The sequence below is a fragment of the Mesoplodon bidens genome, assembly GCF_964165515.1.
Source record: "Mesoplodon bidens genome assembly, chromosome: 17".
Lineage (NCBI taxonomy): Eukaryota > Metazoa > Chordata > Mammalia > Artiodactyla > Ziphiidae > Mesoplodon > Mesoplodon bidens.
The window spans coordinates 12,676,387-12,700,933 of NC_138174.1; the positions used below are offsets into that span (position 1 = coordinate 12,676,387).

General features: G+C 40.1%; 1 protein-coding gene across 2 annotated transcripts in view; it reads right to left on the minus strand.

Annotated features, from left to right (window-relative positions):
• SMAD9 (SMAD family member 9) overlaps positions 1–24,547 on the minus strand; it is a 57,868-nt gene that overhangs the window by 17,009 nt on the left and 16,312 nt on the right. Inside the window, exons 2-3 of one of the 2 annotated variants that reach the window (XM_081214975.1) lie at positions 8,533–9,198; positions 3,026–3,283 (exon numbers count right to left, since the gene is read on the minus strand). In XM_081214975.1, the coding sequence (XP_081071101.1) occupies positions 3,026–3,283; positions 8,533–8,974 (700 nt within the window). In that variant the 5' untranslated portion in view covers positions 8,975–9,198. The remainder of the gene's footprint in view (positions 1–3,025; positions 3,284–8,532; positions 9,199–24,547) is intronic. The other variant, XM_081214976.1, reaches the window with a different exon arrangement.

The following is a 24,547-nucleotide window of genomic DNA, read 5'->3' on the forward strand; positions in this document are numbered from 1 at the left end:
AACCCAAATTTGGTGGGTTTTTTTCCCTCGCCACTCACACTCTTTCTCTGCCTTTCTATTGATTATAGTATCTTTCTTTTCTTTGAATATTCTAGTAATTCTTGTGTCTAGAGTGTGTTCCTATATGCACTAAAATATGAACTCACAAAACAGATAAATTAGGGGGTTATTATTTGATTTCCAAATGGACCTTCACTTATGAAAGAATTCCCTCTGAGATACTTTAGATAGTAAAGCCCTTTGACCCTTCCTGCTCGGTACGGTTCCTGGAACTGCAGCCACTGCATCACCTGGGAGCTTGTTAGGAATGCAGATTCTTGGAAAGCACCCCAGATCTAGGGAATCAAAATCTGCATTTATACAAGATCGCCACGTGGTCTGTATGAACATTAAAGTTGAGCAATATTTATCTAGCCTGTTACAGGACACAAATAAAATTATGTAAAAACTATATACATATTTTGAAGAGCACTCCTCTAAGCCAAATGAAAGACATTACTATAAACCTATTATAGGAAAGAAACACAAATGGGACAAAATTACCAACTTCTTAAACACCTAATTCCACACTAAAACATCCAGAACTACAGACTCCTAAATGTTCGGTTAAAATTTAAAATTTACTTGTTCTATTAACCAGGATAACACACAAAACATTCACTCTGTGGGACTGAGGAATGCCAAAGTCAAAATGCGAAACCACGCTATCTGCCCCTGAAAACACTTATGAAACAGCAGGCCGGCACGTTTTGTTTTCTTTTGCTTTTTTCTTTGTTTCCCAGATGGGAGGTGGTAATAGGAAGTACTCTTGGAAAACAGCTACATTTGGCTGTTCATCTGCCAAGTGACCTCCGTTAGGCACTGACAGTACTAAGTGACTCTCAGCTGTGGCATCTACAGGTCAGGCATTCTGGGTCCCTGGGGCTTTGGCGGCATGATAAGGCAGGGGTGGTGTGTCAACTAAAAGAAAGCAGTAAAACAAAGGAACATCAAACTGATAGACTACACAAGGACAGCTTAGGTCAACCCTTTCTGCCGCTAAACTCCTGGCTTTGGTGGACAGTGTCACTGCTACAGAGAGACCAGTAATGTAAGGGGGCCATTCTACGGTGACACTGGGACAGTCCTCCAGGAGAAACTGGTTGTCCTGAGCCCCTCACTAGAGGGTTGTTTTGCTGTTCCTCTGACTTATGAGTTATTATTGGGTTCAAATGACTTCACGATGAGATCTTCAAATCTAGGAGTTATTCTCTTAGCTTTTCTCTAATAGTCTGTTACCCAGCTTTCAAAACAGAGAATGCTAAACCTTCTTTGAAGTGAATTTAATTTTCAGTTCCTCTGGTGCCATGGATTGTACAATGGCCAAAGGGAAACGCTGACTCAACACAGTTCAAAATATGGCCCCCAAAACACAGAATGGCTGAAACCTGATTATAAGTTTGTGCCCAAGGCATGCTGAGAAGGGCTCTTCTCCACAAATATCAGTTTTATGATCAGATGATCATAATTAGGCAAATGGTATGCATTCAGTAGATAACATATTAGCAATTAAATCAAAACAATAAAAACTCCTGAGGCAGAGAGAAAACTCTTTATCGAGGACCTCAGAACAAACGATTCCTTCTGTCCACATTCCTAATGTCAGTTCAGAATGGTCTTGTTACGTTAGCAGTGGAGTTCAATGGCATTAACTCCACTGCTTCTGTTGAACTGAACTGTCCATCCAAGTAGTTCTCACACTTAAGTGGGCAGTCTGCATTTGTTGAACTGAATCGTCCATCCAAGTAGTTCTCACACTTAAGTGGGCATAAAAATCGCCAGTGGAACCTGTTAAAATGCAGATTCCTGGGCCCAACCCCCGAAATTGTGAGTCAATAGATCAGTGGCTGGATGCAGCCATGCAGGTTTTAACAGGCATTGCTGATGATTCTAATTAATGCACGTGATCCACGGACCACACCGCAGTGCCAGCGATAAGGCATTTCCCTAAGAGAAAATGAACTATGACCCTGGTGCAAAAGTTATAAAGGGGACCCTTTTGTAGGTCCTTGAGTCAATCTATCTACAAAATTAAGGGGCTGAACGTAGAGTTCATATGACCCATCAGTTCCATTCCTAGGTATGTACCCAAAGGAAGTAAAAGCAGGGACTCGAACAAATACTTGAACATCAATGTTCATAGCAACATTACTCACAAGAGCCAAAGGTAGAAACAACCCAAATATCCATCAACCAATGAATGGATTTTTTAAAACGTGGTATATCCATACAGTGGACTATTGTTCAGTTACAAAAATGGAGTAACTGATACTGCTACAATGTGGATGGACTGTGAAAAACACCGTGCTAAGTGAAATAAGTCAGACACAAAAAACCCCACAAATATTGTTCGGTTCCATTTATATAAGGTACTTGGAATAGGCAAATCCATAGAGGCAGAAAGTAGATAAAAGTTTACCAGGGACTAGAGGAAGAGGTAATGGGGACCTACTGCTTAACAGGCACAGAGTTTCTACTTGGGGTGATGAAAAAATTTTGGAAATAGATCGTGGTGATGGTTGCACAACAGTGTGAATGTACTTAATGCCACTGGATTGTACAGGGATAAATTGGAAGATTGGGATTGACATATACACACTACTATATATAAAATAGGTAACTAATAGGGACCTCCTGTATAGCACAGGGAATGCTACTCCATACCCTGTAATGGCCTATATGGGAAAAGATCTAAAAAAGAGTGGAGATATGTACATGTATAACTGATTCACTTTGCTGTACACCTGAAACTAACACAACACTGTAAATCAATTATACCCCAATAAAATTTTTTTAAAAAAAGAAAGAAATTGATAACTGCTCCAAAATGGGTAGGGTCCTGATCAGGTTAGAGGGTGGGCAGGGTCCAACGGCCCGCAGGAAACTGCTGTGTGAACTGCAAGTGGCAGCGCTGGTTTTTACGATGGCCCCGCCTACACAACCGTGTAGGGTACTCGCATCCCCGAAGACGGCGGCTTTCACTGACCTGAGTGCTGGAAGGGGCTCTCCGGCTCGGAAGGGCTTCCCGGGGAGTGAGGGTAGCCGGCTGTGCACGGGGACTGCGGGAACGGAGGCCCGGGCGACGGAGGGAAGGCCGGGCACGGAGGCTGCTGGAAGGAGTCGGGGTAGGTGGCGTTGTGCGGCATGAGCGGCTCGCTGTGCAGGGACGCGCTGCGGAACTTGGCCAGGAGGCTCAGCTGCGGGTTGTACTCGCTGTGTCTGGGCACGAGCACGGGAGGCAGAACTGCGGGGAGGAAGGAACCGGTGCGTTAGAACCTCGGCTCATCCGCCCAAAGGAGGGTGGACGCTGGCTGCTCTTCGTCTGTCCATTTTTGGGTGATAAACTCCTGGTTTTCCTTTGGGAACCACCTGCCCACCATTCTGTGTGCTCATCGTGACATTGTCCACAAGGTCCCATCTCCTCCTCAAAAGAGAGCTTGGGAATCAAGCTGAAGCAATGGTTTCTCTCCTCGCAGCCAATTAACGAAAAGTTTAGCAGAGAATCGTTCTGATGTCAGCGCTCTAAAAACTGCCTACTCATGCCCATCGCAGAAATGACCAGAGCTGCCCTATTACCTGGCCTTCTGGAGACCTGACTATTCACTTCTTCCTTTGATTCTGCCAATAAAGTGGGGTTTTTTGTTTGTTTGTTTTTTAAATGCAAAATCAGTTTCTGTTGCTCACAATGAAACCCCAGGTCATGCCCAGAATATTTTTACTTCGGAAACCACGGTGAATTACTTAGACGACCAGCCTAAATTTTTAGGCTCTGTACGGCTGCTTAAGTAAAAACATTCTACTTGCCTTTAGCAGAAAGGCTTAAAGGTAACTAAAAGTTATAAAGTAAAAGATAAACAGCGAGTAGTAACAAAAGTGAAAAAGTAGAAGATAAGCAGTAACAGAGAACTTATAAATAAAGTTTGTTCATTTTAGTATGTTTCCTTCTGGGTTCCATACTTTAAAAAGAACAATTCGCTCCTGATTCTATACAAAAACAGGAACAGATGCAACTCTCAGGGGCAAGCATTGTCCAGGCATTCCTAGCTCCTACTGACTTCTAAAGTGTCCCAAGGCTTGGCAGAAAGAAGCTATTCCATGAAGTATTGTTGAGGGGTGACCTGGCACCAACGTAAGTTCCAGAAAGAGAAGCAGGGAAAACAGAGGGACAAAGTGATCAAAGAAATAACAGGCGAAAATGTCTCGGAGCTAAAGAAGGATCTATGTCATTAGATTGAAAAGAGCCACAGAGTATACAGCCTAATTAATGAAAAAAGATCCAGACCTAGTCATACCATCTTGAATTTCAAACATCTAAGGACAAACTGAATATTCTAAAAGCTCCCAGAAGATCACCTCAAAGTCACCTACAAGGACAAGAGAAACTAATTTATTACTTCCCATCACCGATGCTGGACAGTTAGAAGGCAATGGACCAATGCTCTTCGAAGGGGGAATAATTCTTACCCCCAAATCCCACAATGGAAACTAATAGAATAGCCAAAAGAATAATATAATTAATATTATATTAACTTATACAATAATATAATAAAAACCAAAATATAGGTTGAGAAGAGGAAGAAAGGAAAAAAGGTAATATAAATTAGCTAAATCTTTACCTTTTATGTTAGAGTCAATGAAATTAGCTAAAAGTGATAAATTTGGAAACAGATGTATAAGTATATTATCTAGAGTTATCTTCATATTTTTTTTAGTAATAATGGAGAGAACTAGCAAAAGAACCAAGCAAGAATGATTAAAAGAGGTTGCTTCTGGAAATGGCTGAGGTAGCGCTTGTTTCAAATCACACTATGGATTTGTTATCACATGCAAGTATCAATAAAAACTTTCATAGAAAGTAAATGTTTTGGAGTAAACAGACAACAATTACAATACAATAACAATAACATCCATCACGAAGTCCACCATTTACCCACTATCATACATTTACCTCTTCTTAACAAGCAATAATTTTCAGTTCTACAGGTAGAATATAAACTCCAACAGGTAGATGGAAAGTTTTAAGTGAAACCACTACAGAGATGAGGGTGGCAGAGAAACAATGATTTCTTCCTCCTTCAAAAGCCAGTATTTGTATATGCCTTATGACATGATAGAACAAATACTCAACATCACCATGCCAAAATGACCTGGATGATAAGCCATTCAATTTTCTTTTATGTAATCCATGAATATACAGGCATACAAAAATGCCTTGCCTCATGAATACTCTGAAAGTGAGGGGCTGACATAGTAAATGACATATGACTTCTTTTCCAGTGATGCTTCTTGATCACAGTGTTAACAAAGATCAAATAAACACTCATTTTTCTTTTTTGGATGAAGAGTTCAGATACTCTCTGTGACTTCAGTTCTAATGTAAGATATCTACAGTGTATTCTTGACATTGATAAACAGACTCCCTCATATCTGAATGCAGAGACTTTCACTCCACCGTGGCCTGCAGATCTGAGGCACCAAAAGAAAAGAAAGGATGCATTTTTCTTTACTGAGGCAAATATCTTGATAATGTATTTCTATCATCTGGGTAAAACCAAAGGCAGTGAAGATTTGTAAGGAATACTGATGGTATCATCCTGGTTGTAATTCAGCCTGACAAGCTCAGTTTACCTTAGGTTTGCACTGATCATATTTGTAAATACTTACACTCATAACACAGCTGTCTTAGCGCCTTAGGGCTGCTATAGCAGGTATACCATAGACTGGGAAGCTTATAAACAACAGAAATTTATTTCTCACAGTTCCAGAGGCTGGGCAGTCCAAGATAGGGGTACAGCCTGGTCAGGTTCTGGGGAGAGCCCTCTTCTGGGTTGCAGGCTGGCTTCTTCTCACTGTGTCCTCACACGGTAGGAAGGGAATGGGGTCTCTCTGGGGCCTCTTCTAAAGGACACTAATCCCACTCATGGGGGTCTAGCCTCATGACCTAGTCATCTAAAGGCCCCGCCTCTTAATACTATCACCTTGGGCATGAGGTTCTCAACATATGAATTTTGGGGGGACACAGACATTCAATCCATAGTAATAGCTATTTCTAATTACTCAATTCTATTTCTGCATCACAACTGCTGCTTGTAAATATGACCTAGTGAGCTTACAGACACTGGTCTCAATGTGGTGTCACCTTTTAAATACCACACTATCTAAGCATTACCCTGGGGGCAGATAATAGAAGGAGTTACTGCGTATAAGGAACTGCAGAGCAAAGCTGAGAAAAGCTTTTGGATCTTTTTCAAAAGTCATGTGGTTCTGATAGAGTGTGGGCATTTTACACGGGGGAGAAATTACTCCTGAAATGACCTCCGGCTGCATGAAGAAAAATCATTATGAGCCATGCAAACACTTTTGCACGGCTTCTACCAGACGCAAGCCACACAAAGTGAGGTCTGAGGACTGGTGAGACTTTACCAGCTGCTGGGTACCAGTCCGTGGGAATACAAGTACTGAAACTGAGAGTTTGTGTTTAGAAACTTTAATAGCCACTTGATAGAGTAATTTTATATCTGTTGAAATGAATAGTAAAAAATATTGAGCTTGTATTTTGTAAGTCTTTCAAAAGTTTCATGTGCCTAGTAATTCATTTGTATTGTAAAAATACTGATATTTGAGGGATTGGAAATGTTTTAAAAAACTGGTCCTTCACTACAGATAGTTTGAAAAGCACTAAAATTGATGATTTTAGTGCTTGGTTGTGTGAGTGTAAAGAAAATCAGAATTGAGCCTTCAAGGTTCCTAAAACGGGTGGTCAAAAGATGAGAGATTTCAAAGGCAAAACTTCAGCTTTATGATAATCAGGGACCCAGCAAACTTGGTGCACATTAGCATCTTCATTGTTCTCAAAATACTGACTTTAAGCACGGCCAGAAAGCTAGATGTAAAATCTGCCTTTTTCTATTAAAAGATCAAAGTTAGGAATTAAAAAAAAAGGTATAGCTTAAACATTACCTTAAAATCAATACAATCTTTGCCCATCTTTCATTTTGGAAACTCAAACCTAAAATATGATGATATGAAATCTACCTGCTGCCATATGTAAAAACATTCACACTATCATTCCTGAAAGAACCTCACATAATATGAAAAATGAAAACATGAAATAATCCTTTAAAATTAGGGTTTCAAGTGTTCAAAAGGAAAGCCAGATACATTTTACAAGATACTTCTTACAAGACACATTTTATAACTACATTACTCAGGAAGAGAAAAATGATTTCTTGATAAATATTTTTCATGGGATGTATTCTGAATGCTTAATATAATTCAAATCTTAGAAACAAAAGAGAAATCAAGTCATTTCTGTCATAAACTCATTGACGACATTTTTTTTTAAGTAGGCAAAGAAAGCTCAGAGAGAAGCAGTAAAGAAGAGGAGAAAGCAAAGACCTACGTGATCTAGGGGAAAGCACATCAGGTTCACCAGGAATGTGGGCCTTTCTCATCACAGTCTCACCCTGTATCCGGGGCGATGTGACCGTGAGAAGCATCCACGCTCAGGCAGGTGACTTCCTTGACAACAGTTTAACAGCATGACAGTGGGATTTGGGAGCCTGAAAGGTCACCTCACTAAGACTGCTATAGGCTGGGCATGACTTAGCCAGGATGGCTGCAAGGTTAACTGAACCTGGGAGGGGGGCAGGAGGCAGGCTGGACTCCCCCCAGTACCTGTCTTCCTACCTAGAACTGCCTCGTAATGGACATGGGCCAGTTCCCAGAGTGCATGTGCCAGCCCTTTGGTCTCCCGGAATGGGGCAGATGGCCAATCAGGGAGAGGAAGCTCCCACAGAAACGGCCTCCATCAAGCCACAGGAACACTCCATCCAAAGAAAAATGTAGTCAAATTGTTACAGCCAGTGTGAAGGAATGAAGATGAACATCAGACTTCTCCAAAAGGGTGTGTGTGTGTGTGTGTGTGTGTGAGAGAGAGAGAGAGAGAGAAATATAGGTACACACACATGTGTGTGTGTGAAGAGTTTTAGGAACAACACCTTCCTATATTTAAAGCCATATTTAAGAACAGCCACCAATCTCCCCTAACCGCCACTATGTTCAGTCTTGGAAGGATTTCCAGCAACTCTTCCACTGGCTGTTTCCAGACCCAGGTAGGAGATACCTCCACTTACTTGAGCTTGGGGAAAGTGCAGCCCATTTAGCTCAGCACAGCTGAGTGCAGGAAAGGGGGACGGGGAGGAGGATGTTCATTTTCTTACAGTTGATCATGTCGAGGCCATATTAAGAGCTTTCCAGAACTGGATGATGACTCCAAAATGCATCAAAATAAAACTGCATTTTTCAAAATCACACAAAGCTTACACGTATACTGAAATGAAAATATCTTCTGTCTAGATTGTTCTGACTACAAAATTTGGATCAGTTCCTGCAAATCGAACCTCCCTCTCTTCTCTCCCTCTCTCGCGGGAAAGGGGGTCCTTCTCCTGCCAGTGCCCCATGTTCTCCACCAACTGGGACACACCCTCTTACCTTTTACAATGAACCATGAAGGAAACCCACCTGGCGTCTCCACACGGCGGTAGTGGTAGGGGTTAATGCACACCTCTTTCTGCTTGGAGCCAAATGGGAACTCACAGCACTCCAGTGGCTTCAACTCATGGTGAGACTGGAGATCAGGCCAACGCCACACTCGGCAGTAAATGACGTGGGGCAAACCCTTGCGGTGGGACACCTGCAGCCGCCCGTCCAGGGAGCGGGGAATCGTCACACACTTGCTGGGTTGCCCTGGGCAGCTGAGCGCCCTCTCCAGCTCATCCATGGCTCCTTTCTTCTTCTTTAACTTCTTCACTAATGAGTCCACCGCCTTCTCCGCCCACTTTTCCTCTTCATCTCCTTGCTTCCAGCCGAGCAGTCTCTTCACTGCTGGGCTGGTGAAGGAGAAGAGGGAGCTGATGGGGGTGCTGGAGTGCATAAGAGAGGGACCACAGGCGTCCAGTGCAAACAGGAGCTGGACCCAAGGCCCTTCACTGCCTGCAGGGCCCGAATGAAGTGAGCAAGGACGCCTCCCGGGATGTCATAGGTACCAACTCTCCAGGGACGTCATAGGTCTTCCCTTTCTTCTGGAAGTGACTGTGACCAATGCAGGCTGGAAAGTGGGTTGACTTTCTCCTAAGCCCTGGGATGGGCTGGCCAACTCTGCAAAACAAAAAATAAGACTTCAGTGAACTTAATCAGGATAATTTTCAGAAAAGATTAAAGGCTGGATGTAAGAGGGAAAATATTCTTCAAATGTTCTAGACTTGAAAACTCTCAGTCACCTTTGACTCTTCCCTCTCCTTTATTCCCTATATCCAAGTCTTGGTAATTCTGCCTTCAAAATGTCTTTCAGATTTTGAAGCTTTCTCTCCATTTCCGCATATCTGAGCCCTGCCCCACCTCACCACCCCCCGCTTGATCACTGCAACACCTCTGAAGGAGCTCCTCTCTTCCAATTCTAATCCATGTACTAACAAATAAAATTTTTAACATGCCATTTTCCAACTTGAGAAATTACAGTGGCTCCATGGTTTCCCAAGTATAAATGTCTCTGCTTGGGTTTCTAGGGTCTTTTCTCAACATGCTCATGCCTCTTCCTTTCTAATTTATAGTTTGCACAAATGATCCATCTTCACTGTACAAAATATATATAAATGAAAAAGAAAAAAATTAGGACCACTAATCATCTCACCACTCATATATTCTTCCAAACTACTTTATAGGATACTGGTTCTCAAAATGTGACCCAAGGACCCCTGGGAGTCCCAGAGTCCCTTTCAGTGGGCTGTGAGGCCCTCTCTTTTCCAACTACACATCTGTGTGCGCTAGATTTTCCCCATGTACTTCGACCCAAACAACAGATCACAACAGACTGTATTCAGGAGCAGATGTGAGAATCCAAGTGTCGTATAGTAAACCAGGCATTAAACAGATGTGCAGAAATATAAAACAACAGCACTCTTTTCACTATTTGGGGGAAATATCTAGTTTTTTCCAAAAAAAGTTTATGTTACTATATAATGAGTTTATTGTCGTCTTTCATGAGTCAGTAAATTTTATAAGCTTCTCAGTTTTAATTACTAAAATGGTTTAAAAAAAAAAGATATGAGCCACATCAGCAAAGGTTCTTTGGCGTTCTCAATAATTCTTAAAAGGAGAAAGGGTTATGGGACTTCCCTTATGGTCCAGTGGGTAAGACTCTGCACTCCCAATGCAGGGGGCCCAGGTTTGATCCCTGGTAGGGGAACTAGAGCTCACATGCATGCCACAACGAAGATCCCTCGTGCCACACCAAAGACCCAGCACAGCCTAAATAAATATATCTTTTTTAAGAAAAATAGAAAGGGGTCATAAGACCAGAAAGTTCTAGAAGTTACACATAGTCACATACACAAACGCGTACACAAAAAAGTAGCGCTGTCACGTTTGTTATCCTCCCTGAAGATCAGCTGAATTCTTCTTCGCCCTCTCATCCAAAGGAGACATTCCTTCCCAGTTATTCAACAGTGCCATTTAAATGTCCTGAGGTAGAAATGCATTTCCTCTTCTGTGAAACAGCTGGCTTAAACAAAACTCTCTCCTTCTTCCAGAGTTTAGAAACCAGCTCCCTTGTTAACGTTTAAAGTAGCTGCTGGTTATGTTCTGGAGAAAGCTGACTCATTTTAGCATCTTGGAATCAATATAGCTCATCATGCCCAACAATAGCCCATTTAATATGAATTAAACATAATTTTCTCCTTTGCTCCCCTGGGGGGAAAGCTGCACCTTCCTGAGTACAATTACATGCACATCTTGAACAAAGGCGCTATCACAACGCCTGCTCTTGTGATAACCATCAGGCAGCTCTGTGAAGAGGATGGTGGTTACACAAAAATTGGTGACATTCAATAAATACGAAGCAACACATAATCACTTTATTCCTTGTATAGACTTTAGTTAGCACTGTATGGAGAAAGGTAAACTAGGGTGAAAAGGAGACGTTAAGGGCTCGATAGCTGTTCTTTTTCTCTTGGCAGTTTGACTTACACTCAGTTTTATTTGGAAAGGTTGATTTTGTGGCTTAACAATCATGAATTTATAAAATATAGTTAAGACACTGCGTTCGAGCTCTGTTTACTTAATCGAGACAGGCTGCATTAAAGCAATGGTTGAAGAGGGTCAGGAGCTCTAAAGAGGAGAAGCAACACGACACAGAATAATCTGAACCCCCAAAGAGCTTTGAATTCTGCTTAGTTTTACACAGGATTTGTTATTAGTAAATTGTGGCATAAATCTTTAAGCTCAGGTCAGCAGTAGAAAACAGCTATTTATAAAGATGTTCAGCAGAGTTAAACTAAATATACCCTTTAAAAAACTTTTGCTCCACGAAACAAGTCACAGTTCTCTAAACCAGGGTTTGCTGCTGCTGTTGTCGTTTTAACTGTGGGTTCCTATCTATTAATGGCCTGGGAAATCAACTTACTAGAACACATAGCTTTTGTAAAAACAACAAAGTAGACCATATTGCAGGGCAGCTAACAAAGAAAGAAAAGGCATTATTCCATTTAAATGTTTCATTCAGAGGTAGGTGTTCTGTGTGTGTGTGTGTGAGTGAGTGTTTGTGTGTGTACATGTGCATGTGTCGAGGGTCACCAAGCAAAGTTTGTTTGTTGTTGTAAAACTCACAAAATAGGAAGGGGGTGGTGTTACTCACGCTGGTCATTACTCCATTCCTATAAAGCACAAAGAAGAACGAAACAAAGTAAACTATAAAGATGAATGTACATGGAGGATTCATACACAAAAACACGACCAGGTGATTTCTACAAAATATAACAAGAGCTACGGAAGAGAGAGGCAGGAGGTGGTATAGCAGGAAGAGCCCTTGGTCCAACCTGGGGGGTTCTGGAAGGGTTCCAAAGATGATCATTGAGCTGCACTGAGAAGGATGTAAGTCACAGTTAAAAGATAAACTCACTTGGCAGATAAGGGTAATTTTCCAAAGTTTTTTGTGGTTAAATTCTCACTTTTGTAAGAAAATTGCGTATCGCTGTCATGGATCAACTGCGTGATCCTGGGCGAGTCCTGTGCTCTCTCCGGGGCCCCTCATTTCCTCCTCTGCAGATCAAGAAGGGGATCGGTCTCACTGGGAGGGTCTGTCTGGGCGATGGGTCCATGACTCCGTGTCTGTCGTGTCACATGGGTTTACACAACAACCACGTGTCATCCCACACATGGGATTTTTTTTTCCACTTCGAAGTGAAACCAAATGATTTATTTGTGTTAAATGAATGCAAATAACACATTCAGGATACACTTCTTTGTACACTGCGCTTGCTTTTACTGGCGAAACAAGCAGTCCTCAATGCTAATGTGCTACTTTCCTCTATACCTCTTTCCTGCCAAGTGATAAAGGGTTTTGTGGCCATTATGCCAAGATATTCCTGTAATGTTCATTTCAAATGGTATTTTCTGATAGCATTTTGCACCTTTAAAATATTTGTTCGACCTCTATTTCAGGGGAACACAAGAATGGAAAAGGAAAATAGCTGTATTCCCTCAGCTGTTGGTGCTACGTTGCTAGCCCCGGGGAGACTGAAAGTTAGCACCTTCACCCATGAAGCTACCCCGCATAGAGCCAGGCAGAACACCTTCTTTCCGAGGCTATCAAACTGGCCCTTTTTATGACAAATGCCATCTACCAACACAGCACAGGGCCCACTTTTCTCTCCACCTTTTTGTTTCTTTCTAGCATTATTTTTATCACCCCTGGGGAATAAGTGAAAATGTACACTTGGCGTGACTGTGTCTGCCACCATTTTCAGCGCCTTCATCAAGGCCTTGATGCGGCCAGACATCCACAAGTGTTAACGCCAGACATCCACAAACACCATCTGTTGACCATTAGAGCTTTCCTTCTTTGGGCAGAAGGAAGAACGCACCACAACCATGCCTTCTCCGGTTCACTCGTGGTCCACTTCACACTCTCACAGCACAAAAACAATACTGTACTCTCTTTTTCTGGCATCTGAGTTTTACAATAAACCCTAACTGAGTGAGCAAAACAACTTCTCATTTTCAAGTTTTTTAAATAAACAGGACCACTTAAAAGAAAGCAGCACTGGCCACATGCACACTCCATGATCTAACTGTGCATCATTCCACACTAAAATCCAATTTGCCAGGCTGGATAAAAGTTTGGGAGATACGAGCCTTTTATTTTTTAAGTTGTCCCTTAAATCCAACTCCTGTTAGCAGTTACTCAATCTTATTTCCACTTACTTGGCCTCACTGGAAGATTCAACTGGTGAATTCAATCCTGAAGAAAACATAATTCAAAAAATACTGTTTAAGATGCATACATTGGTTGTGTGCTCAGGAGCATATGGAACCACTGAACAACCCCTCAAGGGCACTGCTTCTTGGTCAATGTGGCCAAGAAAAATTGACATCACCTACCAGGCAGTGTACCCCAGTCAGCCTGGGGTGTCCATGGGTTGCAAGGGCCACTCCAGAAACATTCATGACAGAACACTGTTATTTCATTATTTGTTTTGTTTTTAAATTTTTCAACCTTATCAATTTTGACCCTCTAATCCACGGCCAGCATTAAGTATATCTCGGTATCCCCTCCATAAAACAGTTTACTATGGAAATTTAGAATTTGAACACACTTGCCACAAGAACTTTTTTTTTTTTTTGGCTGCACTGCGTGGTCTGCAGGATCGTAGTTCCCCGACCAGGGATCGAACCCAACTGCTGGACTGCCAGGGAATCCCTGCCAAAAGAACATTTAACCTCCTTAAAAGAAGAGACTGTTTCCTTGACTACTTCTACAGCACTTCTTGTACACCAGTAATTGATATGGCTTTTCAAGTGTAAAAAGAGACCCAAAAGAATGCTATCTAGAAAACAGCTGGCTATTATTATCACTGTTGGCACATGTATATCATGTCTTATTACTGTACACACTTGAAGAGAAACCAGGCTTAAAACACACACACAGGGTCTTCACTGGTGGCGCAGTGGTTAAGAATCCACCTGCTAATGAAGGGGAAAACGGGTTCGAGCCCTGGTCCAGGAAGATCCCACATGCCGTGGAGCAACTAAGTCCATGTGCCACAACTATTGAGCCTGCTCTCTAGAGCCCGTGAGCCACAACTACCGAGCTGCGTGCCACAACTACTGAAGCCCGTGCACCTAGAGTCCATGCTCCGCAACAAGAGAAGCCACCACAATGAGAAGCCGGCACCCCAATGAAGAGTAGCCCCTGCTCGCCACAACTAGAGAAAGCCCATGTGCAGCAATGAACACCCAACGCAGCCAAAAATAAATAAAATAAATAAGTTAATTAATTAAACACACACACACAAATACACAGACGTATATTTGATTAATTCAAATTTGTCCTCACTTAAACTAGCCTGTCATCTCTACATGTTCCAAATGAGTGGCAATCACAAGTTTGTACTGTAAGGTGTAAGTAACGACCTCATACACATACCAGTTTAATGTCATTGGATAAACATGCCAGTTGGTGGATAAACATGGAAATGGCATCATGATGTCATATGCCAGGAAAGAGACTTTTCTAGCTGTAATCAGAGACTTCCTACAAATCTGTGAGAGGGCAGTTCGCATTCACCAATCTCCTAGTGAGTGTCTTGTCGCAGGAGCAGGATACTTCCTGCCCACAGCATCAGAGGAAGATGACAGACATCCGTCCTTATAACAGGGGCCCCCATGGTGGGATTTCAGAGCACTATGGACCTCTGAACTGTCTGCTCATTTTGGGTGATCGTGCATATACAGATTTTTCTAGGGAGATAATTCATAGGTATTTTCCTTCAAATTCTTAAAAGAACTTGTGACCACCAAAAGATTAAAAAAAAAAAAAAAGACCCACTGAATTAGAAGAGGAAAAGGAGGAAGTATGAGAGAGAAGGGAAAGAAGCTGAAGAGACTGAAGAGAACAGCTGACTATTCTAACTCAACTGGGCTCTGGGGAAGGGTCTTTAAAAAGACTAGGAAGAGAATTCTAAGGAGATGGTAGAGTATGAAGCACCAGGAATCTGCCTTCCCACCTAGACAATTATTACACTAGCAGAATCGAATGCAACTATTGTGGAACTCTGGAGTCATTTGAAGGCTGGCAACTTCAGGGGAAGGCTTGGATGGTAAATTGTGGCTAATCTGGGCCAATTTTAGTTCTTAGCACGAGAAGCAGTTACCTAGTCCATATCTCTTGGCAGCAGCCTGCACAGCTTCCGCAGGGAGCCAAGGTAGGCAAAAAGGACCGGGTCCTCCAAACATCAGGTACCTGTGCTCTGATCACCAACTGCTGATCCAGTCACAGAGATGCAGACAAACTGGAGGGCAGCCGTTGATCTTGGACTTCCCACTGGTGCAAGTCCCTTCCCCTCTGGCTGAAGTGACTTCCAGGGGCTTTAAAGGGCTGATACTTCTTCTCCACCTCACCCCCTTTTAAGTTTCTCTTTTTCTCCTTTTGGAAGCCAGACATTAAAGACTAGGACAACTTAAGGAACTAGAGAATGAAGAACAAGCTAAACCCCAAGCTAGCAGAGGGAAGACAATAATAAAGATTAGAGCAGAGATAAATGAAACAGAGAACAGAAAACCAATAGAAAAAAATCAATGAAACCAAACTACTGATTCTACAGAAATAAGTATGTTATAAAAGAGTACTATGGGGCTTCCCTGGTGGCGCAGTGGTTGATTTTTCCCCCACCTTTCCTCAACAGATTTTGAAGCAGAACCATATGATTACTCTCTCTGAGATGCCTACAGATCTTGGCTCAGCTCTTGTTAAAATGACAAGAGGACTGGATTTCCAGTATCCAGTATCCAAAGTAGTGTGCTATTTACTCTAAAATGTGGCTCCATGTTTTTTTATTCCCAAGATAAGTCTTGCATTCCCAGTTAGACAATAGGTAGTGAACATCTTACAAAGAGACAACCCATTCATCAGGAGCTCTTACTTGTCTTAAAACTTGAATTATATCACCAGAACTCAGCAGAGAGACAAGCTAACAGAAAAAAGTATAGGTCTTTAACTCACAGTAGGACCCAAATAGGATTGCAACAAAGTAGAATATGTGTTACTTAGAGCCTTTTCTTAATTTAGACCAAACTCTAACATGCTTTACTGTTTGTATTAGAATGTTTTGATTGAAATTTCATGTATGCACAAATGTGTATCATCACATTAGACAGTGCAATTCTTTCTTTCCTCCCTCCTATATTTGTAACTCTTAGTGTGTTTATAAAACATTCCACATTCTCAAGGAAAATAGAATCAAGGCCAACTATTTCAGCATGGATGATTTATCAATTACAAATTGAAGATCCTCAGAAATCTATTTTTACTGAATTGTTTATAAACTGAATAACTGTTGCCCTTAAAAAAAACAAACTTTCTGTACCTTAGCAACCTCAAAAAGATACAACACAAGGCATCTTAAAGGTGCCCTTACTGGAAGCAATTCTGATCTATGAAAATCTGGCTTTGCCACAAATGTAAATTTGGGAGAGATTATTTGTCTTATAAAATGACTCATTATAAATATAAAAGTATGCTGCAATTTACAAAAATCTGATTCAGCTTTTTCAGGAATAAATACCCTTTTTTTTTTTGCGGTACGCAGGCCTCTCACTGTTGTGGCCTCTCCCGTTGCGGAGCACAGGCTCCGGACACGCAGGCTCAGCGGCCATGGCTCACGGGCCCAGCCGTTCCGCGGCATGTGGGATCTTCCCAGACCAGGGCACGAACCCGTGTCCCCTGCATCGGCAGGCGGACTCTCAACCACTGCGCCACCAGGGAAGCCCAGGAATAAATACCCTTTCATTCAATAAATATTTACCAAGTTGTCTATGTTGCAGATCCTTTAGTTAACTGTTAAACTTTACATATTTTGCTTCTAAAGGTATATCTAATAGAAACAATCTAGACTCCTTAGTAGAATTAAGAGAGTTCCCATTATATGGCTACTTCTAAAATACAACTCTAACTTTAAAAACGTATTCTGGCCATCTTATCATCTAAACATTTTTGTTAGGCAGTAAAGAACCCCATTGTTAGCAAACTGCAGAGCAAATCAAATTAGCTTTGGGAACGCTTTATCTTCTAAACTCTTTGCCCATCAAAACACCAAACATCCTTAAAACTTTAAGAATTTTACAAACCTGCCAGCTTTTTTGTAAGCAATACGGTATTATTTTACTGATGTAGTCAATAAACCACTTTTTAAAAATGCTCCCAGTGTGTCCTTCAGAAAACTGTATTATTCTAAATATCAGATGATATCCATGTAGAATAGCTTAGCTCAAATTCAGAAAAGGGATATTTCCCTTTTTCTAAATAGATGTTTTGAAATTGTTTTTGTAGGTAAGGAGGTATATTTCCACCTTCTCATTGTTATAAAGTCACCCCAGGACACCGTGGATGTCATTTTTTAACCCTGATGAGTGTTTAGGAACAACAGAAATGAGTTCGCCTCCAACAAGTACATCCTCCTTCTCTCTGTCTCCCCCCACACCATTTCTCAATAAATGCGGTTCAGCCCAAATATGGGGAATGTGCTGTGGCGACACAGCAGAACAGTGCATGACAGCCACATCACGCAGAGGACAGAAAGATGTTTTTTCAAATCTCCCTATTTTTCATTCAGAACTTCTCATATATCAACACACAAGTAATGTGCAGGGGGCTTACTCAAAAACAGATTTTTTAATTTATTTCTGTAACTCCATCCTGTAATTATGGTAAACACAAGTGATCTTTCACTTTTCCTCTTTCCACTTTGTTCCTCTGAGAAATGCAGATCTACAGCGGAGTGAATGGCCATTTGCCTGGCATGACCAAAGCATCTTGCTACCTTCCCTTGTGCTTAGGCGCACTGCTAGGAGTACGGGTTATTTCTACACAGCCTCTAAATTACCCTGCGAAGCCATCCTGAAGTAATTCTCCACATTTTCTTTCCTTTCTTTCTTTTTCTCTCTCTTTTTTGCTTTCTTTCTTTTCCTTCCTTCCTTCCTTCTTCCTCTCTCTCCCTCCCTCCTTTCTTTCTTTCTATGAGGTACAAGTGACTTATTAGTTCCAGGTGTGCAACATAGTGATTCAACATTTTTATAGATTATACAACATACTAAGTTGTTATAATATCATTGACTATATTCCCTGTGCTGTACTTTACATCCCTGTGATTTATTTTATGAAACAAAAAGGAGTGATTTACATGATTGCCTTTTGAACCTTTAATATAATAGTTTTGAGGCAGGGACTTTGTACACTTTCATTCATTTGTACACTTTCATTTGTAGTTTGATAGTTTGTACACTTTCATTCATTCTTTGATTCAGTCAACAAATCTTCTGAGTCTCTACCATGCATTAGGTGCTGTGCTGTGTGCTAAAACTATACAACAGCTTCCCAGATTCAAAGTCTTCATTACCTAAGGAATTAAAAGAATCTAAGTCAGGACACAAGGCCATTAAACTGCTTCAAAATATTTAGAGTCTTAAACATGCAATGAGGGATATTTGGGGAGATATTTTTGGCTTTGCCAAATGGTTTATGGGGAAGTGTTGCTTTGTTTTATTTTATTTTTATTTTAAACATAGGTGGCAACAAGTGATTTCATCATAGAGAGTCTAAAACTCTGGGCCAGCCCAGAAGCAATCTATTTTCTTCACTGTGCCAGGCCCAGTGAGACCCACAATCTGTAACTGGCACCCCGCAGGACAGTTTCCCTGTTCCCTAGACCTGTGGATGGACCGTGAGACATGAATTTGAGCTGCTCCAACTTGTTAGGTTTTCCTCCAGGTAGAATCTCTGAAAACGTAGACGCGATATAACTGAGGAAACAACACCATTTAAAGTCCTAACATTTCTGTGCTGTAAATTTATCTGCTCCTGCTGCTCCATTGGGCATCTGTTAACTGCTACTGTCCTACTGTGCAACAAGTGCTTCTTTAGACCTACGGTTAGGATTCTCGCCCTTGAGAAAGAATTCCAGAAACTAAAAACAAAACAAAACGAAAAACGGAATCTGTGCTGGAGTCAAAGTGAGCTCACCCATTGTAATGAGCTCTGTACATTTTCAAGCTAGAAAAACTCACACCCAGAAGGATGAAAGGGTGCAAGGCAGTTGGGAAAATTTTTGTCAATTATGATGATAATATCATTGAAATATATACAACATGGTATTGGGTGACTAGGCTTAATTGTACCACTGACTTGAAAGATTAAGCTGGAGGGAAGTTCACCTCCTATTGGAGTCACCCAGGCCAGACAGACATAAGGAAGGAGCCTTATAAGATTATGGCTGATGGCCCATTAACCAAGAGGATAGCTGTGAATAATGAAGTCAATCATTGTACAGAGCAAAAATTCTTCCATTGTAGATTTAGTCACTGAATCTAGACTAACAAGTAGATTTTTGTGTGCTAAGGAGTCATGAAACACAGCAAAAGCCAAGAGGAAGTGCCCCAGCATACAGAGGCACTCCCCTCCCCGGCAAGTGTAAAAACAGCAGGAAAGACATTCTCAACCTTACAAATGATAAGACCCACAAACTAGCTAAACTGAGTTCTTACTATGAAACCTTAGATGTCAGGCTGGTTCTACAAAAGGACACATTTTGACAACATCAACCAAAACTTTTCACCAAACAGCCTGCTTATACTTAACTGATCCTTTGAGCTTTAAAATTGACATCACCACTGCCCATAAAAATTCCAGTCTTTTTAGAATGACCCGTGTCCTACTACATCAGGGACAACGTACCTGTTTTCTCAGTTGGTTAAACTGTTACTTAGCAGATAATATCTCAGCGATGCTTAACTTTAAAATCAAGCATGAAGCCACAACTGAGGTAGATCACTATTTGCATACTTGAGCAGCAAAGCAAACAGTAATAAGTGAGATGTAGTTTCAAAGAAAGAATATGTGAAGACATTTGCCAAGCAAGATCTCAAACAGAATACAGAACAACTCAGTGTTCTCCAGTCTTCTGGAAATCCTGGCACTTTATTTGGCTAGAAATTTTTAGTTGTAAGAGTAGAATGTAAGTAAAAATCATTAATATGTCCTCACTTGATTTATTAAGTTAATAGACTTCTTGTTGAAAACCTAACTTTGTCGGAAATACCAAGTGTTGATAAGAATGTGATTAACAAAAATTGATAGGAATAGGTGGATCAGCACTTTGCAAACAATTTGCTATTATCTTGTGAAGTTGAAATTTGCATATCTTTAGACCTAGCAACTCCACAACCGGATGTATGTCCTAGACTAGTTTTCAAACCTCAGGTAGAAATGGTTAATAAAATCCAATTTATTGGATCTCTATCAGTATTTTAAAAAATAGACTGGGTTTTATCAGAGTCATTGCTCAGAGCAGGGAAAAGTATTATATCTTGAAGTTTTTGAAGTGATACATAGATACACAGATACATAGAGAGAGCGTGATGTGTGTATATGTCCTGTTGGGTTATAGTTAAAACTATGTGAAAGGCACTGCCCTAAATGACACTACGGCATATACGGTAATACTTATATAGCAGCATTATTCAAAATACCACAAATTTGGAAATAACCCATCCATCAACTAGAGAATGAACAGATAAATGATGGAATAATCTCACAGTGAAATATCATACAGTAATAAAAATATACTAACTATACTGAGGGTTGATCTTAGAGATAAAATGTTAAATGAAAAACAGAGTAGAGCCTAGAAGACTATACAGAGTATGAAATCATTTTTATAAAGTTTAAAAACAGATAAACAAAAATTAAATATCACAGAGATACATACATGTTATCAAATTATATTTTAAAGATCAAATCAATGAAAACACAAAATTCAAGCTATTAATACTTGAGGCAGAAGAGTAGCACAAGAATTCCCCATCTTTCCTGCCTTGCCCTGCCCAGTCTTTCCTCCTTTCTCTCTCCCTTCCTTTTTTCTTTAATTAAAATAGTGAGGGAATTTTCTCCCCTTGATTTTAAAAGCATTTTGTGTTCACAAAAGAAAAAAAAAAACTAGAAAAATATGGAAAATTTCTTAAAAAGAAGAGTCCCCAAATGACTGTTCATTCACACAGAAGTGTTAATCATTGTTAACATTTTTATGAATTTAAAACTCTTTCTTCTAAATAAAAATATTGTAAAATAGGGTTAGTTCACAGATGTGTCTTATATTCTGCCTATTTCAATGAATGAAATATTGTAAGCACTTTTACGTATTTTGTTTTTAAAGTTTTGTGGTAGTCAGAGTAATATTCAGCTTTCAATTTTAACTCTAAGTTGCATTTTTATTTCACTTACAATACTTTCGTGTGCCATAATTTAAAAAAAAAAACAGATTTTGAGCACTCCCTGTACAGATTTTACAGTTGGTTGTCAACAGTTTCAGAGTAATTGCTAAAACAAAACCAAAATAAACCCAGAGGCATTTTGCCTCTAGTCATATCTAAATCAGTCAAGGCATTTTACAATTCTAATTATATAAGTTGCTCATTAAGCTTTATTCTTACAAAAGTTAAAACAGATAAGATTAAATTTCATTTGATCATCAACCACAGTTCCCAAATCCTCATATGCTTCCTGGTATAACTACTATTACCTCTTTGGGCTTATTTTTAGATATTTTCCTCTTCATATTCACATATAGATAGGTCCTCACCAAAAAAATATAGTATTAGTTTGAATTTTTAAAAATATTTAATCATTCTGCAACTTGCCTGAGGGTATTTTCTATGTTAGCATTATATAAATCTACTTCATTCTTTTAAAATACTGCAGATAGTATTCCATATTATGACAAAGCCATTTTCTGCTTAAGCCCAACCTGCCATTCAAAGGAATCTACCAGAGTGGGAAATCTACTGATAAAATATATTCATGTTTACCTGCTTGAAAACTGGCATCAACTTAAGGAATGTAGGGTATCTTGAGAGGATGTGAAATGGTATCTCACTGTAGTTTGATTGGCATTTCCCTAATGATTAATGATGCTGAGCATCTTTTCACATGCTTCTTGGTGATTTGTGTATCTTCTTTGGAGAAAAGTCTGCTCAAGTCCTCTGCCCATTTTAAAACTGCATTGTTAGTCTTTTTGTGTTGCACTGTAAGAGTTCTTTATATATTCTGGATATAGAGATTCTGAGATACATGATTTGCAAATATTTTCCCCTTTCTATATGTTGTCTTTTTACTTTCATGATAATGCTCTTTGATGTACAGAAGTTTTTAAGTTTGATGACATCCAATTTATTTACTTTTTCTGTTGTCACTTGTGCTTCTGGAGTCCTATCTAAGAACTCATTGCCAAATTCAAGGTCATAATTATTTACCCCTATGTCTTTTTCTAAGAGTTTTATGGTTTTAGCACTTTTATTTAAAACTTTTATTTAGTTTTATTTTATTTGATCATTTTCAGTTAATTCTGTGTATAGTGTGAGATAGGAGTGTCACTTCATTGTTTTGCATGTGGATACCCAGTTATCCCAGCACCATTTGTTGAAGAGATTATTCTTTCCCCATGGAGTGTTCTTAACACCTTTGTCAAAACTCAATCAGCCACAGATCCACAGATGGTTGGTTTTATTTCTGGGCTTTCAATTCTATTCCATTGATCTAACTAGCCTTATGCCAATACCACACTCTTGATTTCTGTAGGTTTGTAGTAAGTTTGAAACCAGGAAGTGTGAGCCTTCCAACTTTGTTCTCCTTTTTCAAGATTGTTTTGTATTTTATTTATTTTTATGGTTTAATGTCTCTTTTCTCCCACCATGACATAGGCTCTATTAGGATGTGGATTTTTGTCCATTTTGTTCACCGCTGTACCCCAGGCTCCTAGAATAGGGTTTAGCATATAGTAGGCACTTATATTTGCTAAATGAATGAATGAGGTCCTGAGAAGACAGAGTTGTCCACAGCTCAGAGGAGGAGAAAAGGAAAAGAGAGGAAGATAATACCATGGGTGAGCAATTCCTGTCAGAGAAGAGTTGAAATGGCAGGAAGGCAGGTGGTTTAAGCTTGGGGTCTGGTGCCAAGGCACCCTTTCAAAGCCATACTGTCAGTGGGGCAGGAGTGGCTGGAGCCATTCTGGTGTGTGTCAGTGTTTAGTAATTCACACGTACTAAAGCTAAAAATCATTTCGTTACTATCACATTGAACATTTTATATTTTTCAAAAACAAACCATCAGATGAGATGAAGCAGAATAACCATAAATTGTCTTCTCTGAACTGAGAGGGAAAAGAGCTTTTGCATCTTATCTCATGTCTTCATAGCTTTTAGGATACATAAATAATTATTTTTGATAAGTTTATGTAGTTTTACAATCATATCAGAAAACATACCCTGCAATGCAAAAGTACCATACTGACCTTCTAAAAAAATTCCAAACGAAATCTTCATTAAACACATTTATCACATTTAGCTAAATTAAATGAGTGAGCAGTGACATCAGCAAGCCTGAACACTATTGTTACTAATGGGACAGAAGCCAGTGAAGAAAAAGCAGCACCAGAATATGTGGTGCAGTTTAAGATAAATGCTTTGGCAATTTTCTTTGATGCTCATTGCTTTCTTTTTCCATGTAAAAATTTTAAAATGTAAATAATTAAGGAAATATGAAGAGCACCACTACTGTTGAATGTATATTATGTAAACTGCCACTGAATAATTGCATTTTTCCTGCAAAACAGCAAACACTGCTGCTTGAGATGAAGCAATCTATGGCCACTCCACAAATTAAGCCATATGGCCCCATCTGTTTCTAGGTTCCAAGACAGCACACCTACTTGCTAATAAAGAACCTGTTAACCAGAGGCTGCAAATAGGCCTCTTATTTAACTTTTTCAAAATCAACAAGGTGTTGTTGATATAATTTGGCAGAGAGTCTGATTTATTAAGGGAGTGAGATATGCATCTCCTCATCTGATAATGATTTAAAACAATATGTGAAGTATACAAGCTGCCACTAAAATGGCACAGCTCTGGGATTTGCCAGGTGCTAATCGCTCCACTCAAACCCTCAGGGAAAATGTACAATTTCCCCGGGCAGTCATCCCAGGTTTAATTATATTCTGGGAGTTTTATTCCCTGGACAGAGGTGACAGTCTGGAGAGAGCTTTACCTCAACTTGGTCTTCAACTTAGCGACTGAAAGACCATGGAGAATTCTCCACCTCATCTGCAAAATCCACTCCGGGAGGCAATACTGCTGTTCATCCCTCAAACCCAGCTCACATGACTTCCCCAGATGAATTCTCTTCTCAGTCAGTAGCTTATACACATTACTGTTTTCACTCTGGATCGTAATTTATTTGTTCATCTGCCTCTCTTCTATTAAACGACCGTCTTTAAGGACAGAAACTGTCTTATTCATCTCTGTAGCTCCAATCCCTCCCATAAAATCTGCATTTAATAAATATTTATGATTATTTGTGTGACGGCACTATGTCACCTGGTGCTGGTGCCTGGGAAATAGTAGCTGCTTA